The following is a 14,754-nucleotide window of genomic DNA, read 5'->3' as shown; positions in this document are numbered from 1 at the left end:
TTAAGCGAAGTTGATGAGTTTATTTCGTAAAATACTGTACAAAATAGTGCACATTAAAATAAATGGACAGCACATTAAAGTGGAAACACTTATTTCCATTGTGGTCCAAGTAATTCAAGTGCCAAAAAAGGGGATTATAGCCAAAAGAGCGGAGAGGAAAAAAGTGTCCAGGAGGTATACTGTACAAAATAAAAAAATAAAAAAATGGCATGAACTAGAAGGTTCACTAGGACATAATAAAAGAGTTTTGTGAATGCTGATAGAATTGATGAAATAAGAATTTAGTGACATTGGATTTAAAACTATATAAGACATTTATGGACTACAGCTGATATGGTAGTTGGTTCCAGGCAGTGATCGTGATATGCCTAAATGAAGAATGGCCAAATGATTTTACAGAAGGAACATAAAGGGACATGGGAACTGAACGGGTATTATAGCGGGCATTCCGAACACTTATAGAAGATGTGAGATATCTCAGAGCATTACCATACAACATGGTGTCGATATGATTTAGTTTTAACTGTTTGACTCAGAGATAGACTGGCAATACGTTGACCTGTTTGAAGTCAGTATACCCGATAGGACTCATGGGGGAGGCACTAAGTATGAAGCAAATAATTTTATTTTGTGTAACCTGAAGATGATTCTTATTATTCTTGGTAAGGCCAGAGTACCAAGTGGAGCTGGCATAGTCAAAATGACATTGGATAAGAGCAGACGTTAAAAGTTTCTTGATTGCCTTATCGAGGTTCCTGGCCTGCCTGTATAGAAACTTGAGTTTGGCATTGGCCTTACATATAATATTGTCAGCTAGAGTGGTGCTTGAAAGTTTGTGAACCCTTTAGAATTTTCTATATTTCTGCATAAATATGACCTAAAACATTATCAGATATTCACACAAGTCCTAAAAGTAGATAAAGAGAACCCAGTTAAACAAAGGAGACACAAATATTATACTTGGTCATTTATTTATTGAGGAAAATGATCCAATATTACATATCTGTGAGTGGCAAAAGTATGTGAACCTTTGCTTTCAGTATCTGGCGTGACCCTCTTGTGCAGCAATAACTGCAACTAAATGTTTCCAGTAACTGTTGATCAGTCCTGCACACCAGCTTGGAGGAATTTTAGCCATTCCTCCATACAGAACAGCTTCAACTCTGGGATGTTGGTGGGTTTCCTCACATGAACTGCTCGCTTCAGGTCCTTCCAGAACATTTCGATTGGGTTAGGACTTTGACTTGGCCATTCTAAAACATTAACTTTATTCTTCTTTAACCATTCTTTGGTAGAACGACTTGTGTGCTTAGGGTTGATGTCTTGCTGCATGACCCATCTTCTCTTAAGATTCAATTCATGGACAGATGTCCTGACATTTTCCTTTAGAATTTGTTGGTATAATTCAGAATTCATTGTTCCATCAATGATGGCAAGCTGTCCTGGCCCAGATGCAGCAAAACAGGCACAAACCATGATACTACCACCACCATGTTTCACAGATGGGATAAGGTTCTTATGCTGGAATGCAGTGTTTTCCTTTCTCCAAACATAATGCTTCTCATTTAAACCAAAAAGTTCTATTTTGGTCTCATCTGTCCACAAAACATTTTTCCAATAGCCTTCGGGCTTGTCCACGTGATCTTTAGCAAACTGCAGATGAGCAGCAATGTTCTTTTTGGAGAGCAGTGGCTTCTTCCTTGCAACCTTGCCATGCACACCATTGTTGTTCAGTGTTCTCCTGATGGTGGACTCATGAACATTAGCCAATGTGAGAGAGGCCTTCAGTTGCTTAGAAGTTCCCCTGGGGTCCTTTGTGACCTTGCCGACTATTACACGCCTTGCTCTTGGAGTGATCTTTGTTGGTCGACCACTCCTGAGGAAGGTAACAATGGTCTTGAATTTCCTCCATTTGTACACAATCTCTCTGACTGTGGATTGGTGCAGTCCAAACACTTTAGAGATGGTTTTGTAACCTTTTCCAGCCTGATGTAGCCTGGCAAGCCAGACTAAATGTGAATATTTAGTCTGGTCTCGGTCGTAGGCATTTCCGAAGGGTGTGGGTAGGAACAACCCGTTGTCTTTCAAACTGTCTCTATGCGTATAGGCCAACGCTCTGACCAATCAGCGCAACAGTGACTGTGACGTAGTCAGAGTGACCGAAAGCAGTGGGGGAGGGTAAACAAACAGCATCTAGCTTCTAAGTGCCATTTCCAAATCACCCGGACAATACATTCAATATCACAAAGCAATTACGTTAATGTAAACTTGCATCTTTCGCCCATAGGCTTCAGATAGTTAACATTAAAAGGCCGTAAACTGAGGAGGATAAATAAGGGAGCAGTCCCGACATTCGGCCTGTTGTACTGGCAATAGCTAAGGGCCAAGCGTAACTGTTACCAAGCATCGCCGTCATCTTATAGGAATATACTTTACACACACTTTACTATTGCATAGTTAAGAGTATGCCTCTTACCATTTGGAAATGAGGTGAACCTCATCCACCACGACTCCAAGGACGTTGTCTTGAAACACTTTGGTCCCCAACATGTCACGCCAATTCTTTTGTAAAAGGCATGCCTCCGGACTGCCGAACACCAACTGGCACTGGCCCCTTCGGATCTTCGCTGGTTCATCGACGCCCAATTGCATGGCTGTGAGTCCGAAATTGTTTGCCTCATTCACCTGGTCCTCCATTAGGGCTACCAAGGGTGAGACAATTACCACCATAGGGTTTTCACTTAGCCCCATCCTTTTGGCTACCAGCGGAGCCAGCTGGTAGATCAGACTTTTGCCATAGCCAGTCGGCAAAACAGTGAAAACGTCCTTCTTGAAAAGGAATGAGTGGAGAGCCTCTTCCTGCTCATATTTCAAGGAAAACTCCAAGTCTAATTCTTCTAAAACTGATTCCAAAGCGGAGTCAAACGAGCGCTGTTCAATAGCCGTAGCCATCTTCCCTGTTGTGCTTTCTCCAGCGTCGTGCAGCCTTGTCGTCACTCCTGCAAAAGCCCACCCAAAGAATCCAAACAAAAACCTTGCATTGTGATTGGCGAGCACGATTTGATGCCCAGGGTGTGTTGTTGATATGGTCCGAGGCTAGACCCACTCGTAGGCAAAAGTATTTTTGGCCGCTAGGCGGGTGGGTCTAGTTTACTAGGCTAAGCCTGATGAGCATCAACAATGCTTTTTCTGAGGTCCTCAGCAATCTCCTTTGTTCGTGCCATGGTACACTTCCACAAACGTGTTGTGAAGATCAGACTTTGATAGATCGCTGTTCTTTCAATAAAACAGGGTGCCCACTCTCACCTGATTGTCATCCCATTGAAAACACCTGACTCTAATTTCACCTTCAAATTAACTGCTAATCCTAGAGGTTCACATACTTTTGCCACTCACAGATATGTAATATTGGATCATTTTCCTCAGCAAATAAATGACCAAGTATAATATTTTCGTCTCATTTGTTTAACTGGGTTCTCTTTATCTACTTTTAGGACTTGTGTGAAAATCTGATGATGTTTTAGGTCATATTTATGCAGAAATATTGAAAATTCTAAAGGGTTCACGAACTTTCAAGCACCGCTGTATATGGTTACCATGAAGAAACTGGTCTAAATCAACACCTAAGTATTTGACACAGGATTTACTGGTAATTTTTTTTACCATTACATGTGACGTCCAGAAACTCGTTACTATAGTCTACGTTTGGAGCCAAAAAAGTATGGATTCTGTCTTGCCAAGATGCAGAGACAACTTGTTTTCTACAAGCCACTCTTGGACTGATTGAAGCTCACAAGACAGACGCTGCTGAATATCCACTATGTTTTTGCCTGATACTAGAAGGGCAGAATCATCAGCATACAGCAGTAGTTTACATTTCACTGCTGAGGTCATATAATTAACATAAATCAAAAAAGAGTAAGGAACCTTATATTGATCCCTGGGGGACCCCACAGACCACATTTGCAGGTGAGGAGGTGACACCACCAACCCCAACACACTGCTGCCTATCAGAAAAGTGGGCTTTAAACCAGTTAACAGCAGGTTTTTGAAGACCAAAAGCTTCCAATTTAATTAACAAAATACTATGTTCCACAGTGTCAAAGGCCTTCTGAAGGTCCAATAAAACCATTCCTGTAAAATTGCCTTTGTCCTGTTCTGATTTGCTATAGTCAGTAAGATATGCCAAACATGTATCTGTGGAGTGAGAGGATCAGAAACCTGACTGATGCTCATATAGGAGCCAGTGATCTGCGAGATAATTAACAAGTTGTACATATACAGTTTTTTCCAAAACTTTACTAACAATACTGAGGACTGAGATCAGACGATAGCTGCCAGCTTCAGTTTTGCTATGTTTCTTGTACATAGGGGAAATTTTTAGCAGACTTAATGTCAGAAGGGATCTTACCAGTAGAAAGGGATGGATTTAGAAGATGAGTGAGTGGAGAGGTTATGAACTTCGCTCCATCTTTTAAAAAACGTGTGGGAATCTGATCCAGTCCAGTAGCCTTATTTAGATTTAGATTGAGGAGTCTTTTGGATGAATTCCTCAGAGATTGGTTCAAATGAGAACTGAGAGACACACCTGTTCATAGCACTTATACACATGATTAGGGCCATATTTTCCACATCCGGATGGTAACTGCAGTTGCAGAGGTGATGCAGTGGTTGAAAAGAAGTTATTGAATTTCTCTGCTACCTTGGTCTTATCAAAACAGATCTGGTCATCAATGTTTAAACCAATAATCTGAGAGTTTGACTTTACCTTAGAAGTGCCAAGATTTTTTAAAATTCACCAAAGTTCAGTTAAAGTTAAACAACACTGATGACGTTTAAATTAAAAGCTTTTGTTTTAACTTCAAACTTTAAGGTATAACTACAAAACTTTTTCAGGTGAAATGTGCTGTAAACCTCCTTGTCCTTTTACTTTTCACTTTTGCAGAACAGGCTTGTGGTAATGGAAGTGAACAGATAAAGAAATAGAGGTGAGTGTTTGAGACAGGACTGAATTAAATCATCCTCTTCACAGAGAGCACGGCCAACTGGACTCCTGTGGACTGCTGACTAAAGCACAGGTTCTTTACCCTGGTCCTGGAGAACCCACTGTCCGACACATATTAGTGTTTTCTGTGCTCTAACACACCTGATCCAGACGATCAGCTCATTAACAGCCCTTCCTGTTAAATCCCTCAGTACCCATAAGTCCTGGGTACTGAGGGGAAGGGTTGATAAAACACTACTGAGTCAGTGTTAGTGCGAGTTCAGCACAATCACTACCACATTTAATATCACACAGTGCCTTACTGCTGCACAATATGATAGAAAATCATCAAATACACTACCAGGACAAAAAAAAAAGTCACAGTTTGGATTTAAATTAGTAAATGCTTAAGAGCCTTTGATTGGATAATTACTGAGGTCATTAATATGTTTCAGCTGGCAGCAATTATTTTCAACAAATACAATTAGATTCAATAACAAAAATGTGTGTAGTGCACCATGTGAATAATATTTACACTACAAACCAAAAGTTCAAATTCGAGACAAGACATACTTGTAGGATCCTGCTTAATACAGTTATTTCCCCAAACTCTCGTGGTTACCAGAGGACTAGCCCCCCACTGTAACCCTAGCTATGTAATAGGCAAGAGGCCGAGGGCTACAGAAACGGAGATCGGCACCGCCCTATGCGCCATATGGTGCGGGAAAGGACTTTAGCCTTTATTATTTCCCATGGTGTTCATTGTACGTGTTGAATAAAACCAGATTTCACTTGACTGAACTTGAGATTTCTACTTCATGATTATACATTTTATAGAGAGCAAATATGTTGTGTTGCACACATGAATGGGTTCATATGGATAATATTATATACACTATATGGACAAAAGTATGTGGACCCCTGACCATCACACCTCCTGTATCTGAGCTTGTTGGACGTCCCATTCCAAAACCATGGGTGTTAATATGGGGTTGGCATTGCGCATAGTGATCTGAAGCTTGTGTGCAGCTGTTGGCCATGGAAACCTATTTCATGAAGCTCCTGATGCACATTTCTTGTGCTGATGTTGCTTCCAGAGGCAGTTTGGATCTCTGTCGTGAGTGATGCAGCAGAGGGTTTTTCTGCACTACGTGCTTCAGCACTCAGCGGCCCTGCTCTGGGAGTTTGTGTGGACTGTCACTTCGTGCTTGAACTGTTGTTGCTCCTTGACGATTCACAATAATAACACTAGCCCTATGGCCCCTGATGTCACAAGTCACTCATGTCGCTTGTATTTTGTCTCTTGTGGGCGTGGAGCGAGCACTACTATTGTCGCCGGTGGGTGTGTACCGTCCATTCAGCTCCAATGAGGAGGAGTCCTGAACAAAATGTCGCCTCCAGCACACAATTTACTCCAAGATATGATTTACTTGTATTGAAAATATACTTTTAATTGTAACATTTTATCAAAGTGGAAAAAGTGAGAATTGTGTGTTTGTTGTACGCTGTATAACATGAAATTTTGTATTAGCGGAACAGAGCTCCATACTGAAGAGAATATGGGAATGCATCGACCTGATTTTTGATGGCTTTTGACTGTACAATGTCCATCTGTCCGTATGAAATATTTTTATATTTTATATATATATATATATATATATATATATATATATATATATATATATACACACACACACACACACAAATACACACACACTAGCAACACAAGCTAACTGTACCAGCTAGTTTTGTTTGTAATGTCTTGATACAGGTTTAATGAGAAATCCTAAAGGACAGGTTAAACTGAATCCACTGTGAAGAGGTCCCCCCCCATTTTAGTTTAGTTAAGCAGTACATAGGAACTAATTGCAGGTCGGAAATAAAATGAGGTAGGAAAGAAAAAAATATTGTACTACGTGTCCCAAACGATTAGTCTGAGGAATCGTTTGAGCCAGTTGTTTGGATTTACCACTTCATACCTAATTTGCATAAAGTTGAGAAAATGTAAACTCGCATGTTGCTTGTTGCGTTGTCACTGTCGCTGAAATCGCAGCTCTGTGTCACGTGTGTATATAGAACATGAATGGCTGCCTGTTGCTTTGTTGCTCGTGAGTGTGAACATATCTTTCCAGCTGACTGAGGCAAATCTAGCAGAGCAGAAATTTCACAAACTGGCTTGTGGTAAAAGCGGCATCCTCTGACAGAGCCGTGTTTAAAGTCACTGAGCTCTTTAGTCCGACCCATTCTACTGCCAGTGTTTGTCTGTGGAGACTGTACAGCTATGGGCTTGAGTTTATTCACCTGTTAGTAATGAGTGCGGCTGAAACAGCTGAATTAGGAGGGGTGTCCACATACTTTTGGCCATGTAGTGTACAGCAGAGCTAATGTTGTATGTTAAAATGATAATTCATATCAGTAATTTGTGTATTTACTGAAATTCCTTTCCGCCCCCCCCCCCCCCCCCCACACACACACACACAGTTTATTCTCACCTGCATTTTGCTTCTCCTTTTGAAGCTCTGAGGCTGAAACAGAGAAAATAGTTTTGAGTATTCTGTATAAATTCAGTATAAATAGATGAAGCAGTGTAATATAATGATAAAGTAAATGAACAACACATGAGATTGCAGTTATGAAATGTAAGTGTCCTCTGATGTTCTATATTTGTTAAATGATGAAGCACACTTCACACAGTGGAACATGATGTTACAGGTCAGTTATGACTCCGATAGAAAACAAGTCATTTAATGTATTGTGAGTGATGTGTTTTTGTCTCTGCTCTTCTTACAGAACCCTCGATGGAGTGAAATCAGAGTCAGTAGAAACTCAACCTGAATTTGTAATGCTTGAAAAGAAATGTGTAAACGTGATGATTGAAAACTGAGAGTGTGAATCTTAAGATATTTGAATATATTTGTCCTAAATTAAACCATCTGAAATTCTGACACTGAAAATTTAGGTTACGAAATTCAAGGTTTCAGAAATTCTGGTTTCAAGAATTCAGGTCGTAATAAAATGATGTAGTATAATATTGGGTTCTGCTAACACTGATTTCACTCCATAAACCTCCTTCCTGTTTGCTTCCTGTTTACTTCCTGTTGTCCAAATCTGGATACATGACCTGAGCTGCCCATAATCTGGTAGCATTCATTTCATTAATCATGAGAAGGAGCTGTAATTTCTGCCCTCTGCTCTGATCTGCACCTTCTCATGAACCTTCACCATGTTAAACTGTGTCTCTAAGTCAGAGGCCCAAACAGTGTAACAACCTCCCAGTTACCTTTGTGATTATATTTGATCAGGATAATGTGGTCTGTTCAAGGCTCTGACTACAAAGTTGAATTCTGGCTAAAATGTTTTATTTCTGCTGCTGTTGGAGTTTGGAGATATTTCGCTGCTGCACACGCCGTGTATCCTGTATGTAAATGTTTTGCCGAGATAAAAAGTGTCCCGCATTTTACGATTCCAGAGACTGCCAATGCAAGTGAGCAACAATATCACGTGACCACTGTGGGGTGTGTCTGACCTACTTTTAACCAAAACAAGTCAGTGTGGGCAAACATGGCGGACTCGACTCTCCCTCCAGCTAAAAGCCAGCGGAAAAGAAAAGGAAATTCTGCCTAGTGAGTGCAACTGCAAGATAGAGCAAGATTAGATGACATCATTTTTCTGGACAGATAACTAAATTATTCTAGCTAGCGCTTAGCGATCTTAGCCTTAGAATGAGTGGGCTCGACTCCATGGTAGCGAGTATGGAGTTATACACCTAATGTTTTGGTCTTCCAGAGAAAGAAATGAGGAAAACAGTAACAGAGAAAAGAGAGATTCCTCTTTTGTTTCACGGATCTATAGGTTGCTTGCATCCGACATCACATCCGCCTCATTAGATATGCAAGACATGAAGTGGTGGTCAGCGAAGCTCACTGTTTACAAAGCGTTACTATCACTGGGGCACCTTGCGAGTCGTTAAAATGCCCAACACTTGCATTGTTTTGGGCTGCTCAAATCGAACAAACCATGCAACTGATAAATTTCTTCTGGGTTCCCCGTGAAGTGATAAAGGGTGAAAGAGCAAAGGATTTTATCAAAAGACGATATGAGAGGCGGCTCTTTAATGTTTCATTGCAATCGATGGGAACAGAGTCGAAGAACGCTCCAGTTTGCAGTGATCACTTTGGGAAAGGTTGGTAAATTCCTCTGATTTATTTTGTTTGGATTCGCAAATGACTCTTCTCACCATTTTCTGTTATTTCTTGGTGTTCTGAAGTTGAGGAGATGCTTCAGTCCTCAGGTGTGTTTTTGGTTACTGTTTGATCATGGTCTCCATATTGTAAACTAATACACATGTTTTCACTTTATTTATCAGGATGTCCTCACAATCTTGACAATATGCAGCATTTATTTATTCTCATTGCACTTTCTCTGTTTTAATAAAAAAAATGTATTGTTTGCTGGAAGAGAAGAGCAGGGAGGATTGAGAATCAAGTGGCTGTGGTTTGTTTACACCCCATACTAAAACTTGTAGCGTCCTAGCAACCATCGCAAAGATGGGTACAAAAAGCCACAAAATTCCTCCTTACCCGGGCATAAACGATACAGGATTTATACTGTAGTGTCCTGATCCCCAGATCCTTAACCCAACAACATATAAAAAGTTGTTCTCCTCCATGCTCTTCCAGGTTTTCATCCGTTTGTCTGTGTAGAATGATGTCTGCAGCACCAGGGTGTTTGAGATGTTGGGGAACTCAATGGATGGATAATTTTCCAACTCAGAGGAAAAATCCTTCTTTACTAGTGAGTTAGGATCTATCCCATTGCAAACAGCAACTTTCTGAAGGTATCTTGACCGTGTATTGGCCTCTGAACTGCAAAAATAATCAGAGACGGCTTCACTAGCTCTTTACAAAATGGCAGCCAAATTGGTTTGTCTGACCACCACTTCATTCACCCCGAAGTAAACTCACAAGCAAAAGTCATGTGACTGACATTCGCGAATAGCTTCTATTCAACCACAAATTACATCCCTGTGACTCAAAACTCTCTGAGGTCGATGTAGACTGAGGCCCTGTCCACACGGCAATGGATTCAGGTGAATCTGATAAAATTGTTTATCGTTTCGGCCTGGCGTCCACACGGCACCGGCGTTTTGGGTGCCCCAAAACGAAATCTTTTGAGAACGGGTTCCAGAGTGGAAAGATCTGGCAACGGCGCCGTTGCGAAGTCGTCTGGATGAGTAGAACAGATTTGTTTACGATGACGTAACAACCACATGACTGAGTGCTTCACGCCGGGCATAGACATATAAACATAGACGCCGCCTTCCGCGTAGAATCATACGTCATCCTTGCCGCCATATTGGATGGGGCAAAGCGGAGAATAAAGATGCCTCATTCATGTGCTGCGTTTAACTGTACCAACAGGTTTACCGTCCAAACGAGATCACATGGGATTACCTTTCACAGGTGAGACTGGAAAAATACTTTTCATTGTATTTGGTCATTATAACGTAATTTTACGAACAGATTTTTCTGACTTTGTGGCTAATATGAAGTCTCGCGCATAATAGCCGCTCGGTGAAACTTGTCTCCAAACAATTTATAATTTATAAATAAATTTATCATTTATTTCATAGCCCACCCAACCAATTTCACCACCAGCTGTCAGATGGTGATGGCACACTCAAAAATAGAAGAGATTGGAAGCATGTCAGACTGTGAAGCAATCACATGGAGCAATCCCATTGTAATATGGTTTAATTGAATTTTTTCCATATAGCACTGTATATTGCAAAAATTGTTTTTGGAGACATTTTATAGCCTATCTGCACGTCATTTAATGAAAGTGATGCGGAGACGGCACGGCACGGCTTCAGCAGCGTAAGCACAGCACATTATTCTACACGATCCCTGCTGAGCTCCAAAACATGCCTTGATGTGTAGATATCATTAGTAGCCTACGATAGTAGCAGCGGAATTAAAAAAAAAAAAAAACAAGTTTCCGATAGCTTGATTCCAGTATAGGCCTGCTGCATGTTGAGGAAATTTAGGTCACACCTCCCACGGAATATTGACGGGTATTTCGCACACTATTTATAACCATCACATTAAAATGGCCCTTTTCCACTACCCTTTTTCAGCTCACTTCAGCTCGCTTCAGCCCGACACGGCTCGCGTTTCGACTACCAAAGAACAGCACGACTCGGCTCGCTTCAGCCCTGCTTAGCCCCTAAAACTCGCACCGTTTTTAGACTAGTGGCAAAATCTGAAAAGAGGCCTAGAAATCACTTTAGGGAGGACGGAATGTTAGCTTGTGGCACCTATGTTAGGTGGTTAATATGACCCTTAATGGACACATTTTTGGTGGATGCCACTTGAATTAGGCTTTTAATAATTTTGTATGTGGAAAAACATAATTACCACCCCAAGTAATTTTTTGGTCAATTTAATCAACGAAAAAATTGGGGGGTACCCATAATTTTACTTCTCCCATTTCAAAATTAGAAAAGGCACATGTTAATTAGTCATACAATATTAAAGCTTATAAAAGTAGCTTTCTTTTGGTATATAACACTTTTCATTCGCTTATGTCCTTATGGAGATACATGTATTTGTATCGTTAAACATAATTCAGGTTTTTTCTCTGACAGAACAGACACAGATCCCAGTCAGAAGTAGTGTCAGAACTTCTCTTTTGGCTATACATGACAGATTCCATCATGCTTGTTTAGCATTTGTCACAATATCCTGCCAAAGAAAAGCACATATTCAGAAATTGTGCTATTTTGTATTTATCCTTACCCTAAGCTTATCCTAAGTGAAAATTGACTTAATTAAGAGTCAGTGGTATCCGTGGTTCATGAAGCAACTGTCATCTATGTTTACTCCAGACAAAGCAAGATTAATCATAATTTTACAATCTGCAGGGTACCTGGTGAAAGAGAGATGTTACAATACTTAACTAAATTAAGAATGACTTGTTCTGGTTTCCGTTCAATCATTCCAGTCTGTTACCATGAATAACAAGATACATATCATAAAATAGAGAAGTATTGTTTATAAGTTTCATATATAGTGGGTGTATATACATAATAAATACGTTTATCACTTTAGAAATCATAAAAGATTTTGTGTGGTCGCCTTAATTTTCCATTGACAAAATCTGTTGAACTGATGCAGGTGGACTGTCGCAGTATAGCTTATTATGCAATCCATCTTATTCAAGTTTACAAGGCATTTTCGTATTCTGGGAGCATTGAGGTTCCATTTGACAGGCTTAAATATGTGGTATTGGTGCATTGGGTGTAGTGAAGATATTTAGAAATAAAAGCAGAAATGCATGTAGTTTGATTGAAATTGGTTAGTTTCATTTTTTCAACACAATGTTTGATGAATCTCATACCTCCTTCTGAAACATGTATATCTGAGTGTTATATTTAAAAAAAAAGCTCTTTTTATCAGCTTTCATACAATATGAGTCATTAACATATGCCATTTTTTATTTCTGACATGGGAGAAGATGCATTAGGAGTAACCCTTATTTTTCAGCCAACAAAACTGGCCGAAAATTGAGTGGGGTGGTGGCCATTAAGTTTTTGGTGTAAAACAATTTTTAGAAAGCCTACTTTAGGTGGCATCCACACTAAATGAGTTCAGTAGGGGCCATATTAACCCCCTGACATGGATGCCACAAGCTAACATTCCGTCCTCCCTTAAGTGAAATTTGGCCACCAGTCTATTTGGAGTGGGGCTGAAGCGAGCCAAAGCGAGCCGAGTGAGGCTGGGGGCGTGAGCAGACACTCCCCTGTGCACTGATTGGTGAGGAGGAGTGTCCTCACATGCCCACACACGCCCCGCGAGCACGCTGGGATCTGTAAACACCGTAAACCCGGAAGAAAAAGAAGAATTACGAATTATGAGAATTTCTGAAGCCTTATGCGCCTCGCCTCATCTATACGCTCTTGCCAGTATCTGTTGGCGTTGTCGGTGACAACAAGCCACAGCACCAAGACCAGCAACACTAACGACTCCATGTCCTCCATGTTTATTGTTTACTATCCGGGTCGTGAGACTACCGCTTAAAAGATCACTGATGTCACTGTTTGCGCTGCTTAATGACATCACCTGACGTCCACCCACTTTCGCTAACTCCACCCAATGTGTCCACCCACTTCCAGCCAGCACGGTTCAGCGCGGTTGTAGTCGAAATGCAACTCCAACAGCCCCGCTCAGCCCAACTCAGCACGGCACGGCTCAGCCCGACTCAGCCGCGTTTGTAGTGGAAAAGCGGCAAAAGTTATACATGTTGTTTTGATGCCTGTTTGTTTCCCAAATATATACGTGTGTCTTAATGGGTGAATAAAAGGCATCGAGGTAAACATTATTATAGAAAGGGGCTTTATGAAGTTCAGTCCATTTACTTGCATTGGTTTACGGGGAAGATTTGCCACATCCGATATGGCGGACACTCTGACGTATCCCAGCAACGGGCCACCAGCTCAATGCGGCGTCTGTGTTTATATGTCTATGACACCGGGTAGAAGAAGGGGTTTATGCGCATGCGCCGTACTTCTTCTATTGTTCTGGTGTCTCCAATGGGACCGTCTTACAGCGCACGTAGAGGTGTGGCATGTGTATTGCATCGTTTTCAGCAAGCGTTGCGTTGCCATATGTACCTGATATTTTACTGATCCGTTGCCCATGTGGACGCGATTTTTTTTTTTTAATCTCGTTGCCGTTGTCATGTGGATGTAGCCTCAGTGTTTTCTGTGTGATCTTGGTGTGACGCAGTTCCATAGTTATGCTAATTAAACAGCTCCTCACATTCGGCGGTTTCCGTGGGGCCATACTGTTTACCTCAAGAAGTAGGAAAACAGTTCCAAAATGGAGAAAAGTGACTCTTAGGCGCCGTTTACACATACCCGGGTATTTTTAAAAACGCAGACCTTTGCCTTCGTTTGTGCCTTTCGTTTATACACAAACGGAGTTTTTTCCTCTGAAAACGATTCTTTCTAAAAACCCGGGCAAAAGTGGGGATTTTTTGAAAACTCCGTTTTGCGTTTGTGTGTAAAGAGACCAAAACGGAGTTTTAGGCAATCTTCGCGCCACAAAAGAGCGACCATTGTACATATGACAAGCATGGAAACACTCAGAGTAGCAGCATTTCTGTTATTAAGAGCTATAGTCGCCTGTTTGCTTTTGAGAATAAAGCTCATTGACCAGCAGAGACGCATTAGGGCTCGGAGGGCAGCAATTGCGGAGCTTCTGGTGACCAAAAGAGCCCGACCGTACCACCGCCAGCGTCACACACACGCACACTCTCTCTCTCTCTCTCACACACACAGGGGCGCCGCTAGGGGGGAAAGTTAGGACGATTCTAAGGGCCTGGCACTGACAGGGGGCCCTGTGAGGGATATTAATATTATTTTAATAGTATTGCCTTGTGTAAGTTTTTGAAATAAAATATTTCATTTCATCTGTTAAAATATGCAAATTATACATGGTTATGATTTGCTATAACATTTTTCTTGAATTATTTATGATATTGTCATTTCACCCCTCCACCCTTTTTACTAATGGTACAGTCTGATTCTGGGCGCGGGACAGTGAAATGTGTAGCTCCGTGTGTGCACAGCGCCGCTATTAGCGCAACTCACAGCAGCTGTCAGTTTTTCTATGTGCGCAACAGAGGTGTACATTCTAGAAGTTGCTAAGCAGGAGCAGGTGTGATGAATTATGAAGTCCGGATATCACACTGTGTGTGAAAAAAATCAC

The 14,754-nt window shown here is 41.1% G+C and overlaps 1 protein-coding gene across 4 annotated transcripts in view; it reads right to left on the bottom strand.

Annotated features, from left to right (window-relative positions):
- Nucleotides 1–14,754, bottom strand: part of LOC132871165 (butyrophilin subfamily 1 member A1-like) — a 165,955-nt gene that overhangs the window by 69,325 nt on the left and 81,876 nt on the right. For all 4 annotated transcript variants that reach the window (XM_060905304.1, XM_060905488.1, XM_060905424.1 and 1 more), the window contains one exon: nt 7,477–7,509. In XM_060905304.1, coding sequence (XP_060761287.1) covers nt 7,477–7,509 — 33 coding nt within the window. The remainder of the gene's footprint in view (nt 1–7,476; nt 7,510–14,754) is intronic.

The sequence above is a fragment of the Neoarius graeffei genome, chromosome 1 (assembly GCF_027579695.1).
Source record: "Neoarius graeffei isolate fNeoGra1 chromosome 1, fNeoGra1.pri, whole genome shotgun sequence".
Taxonomy (NCBI): domain Eukaryota; kingdom Metazoa; phylum Chordata; class Actinopteri; order Siluriformes; family Ariidae; genus Neoarius; species Neoarius graeffei.
The sequence above is the reverse complement of the archived record's forward strand: the minus strand, read 5'-3'. Positions and strand labels throughout refer to the sequence as shown.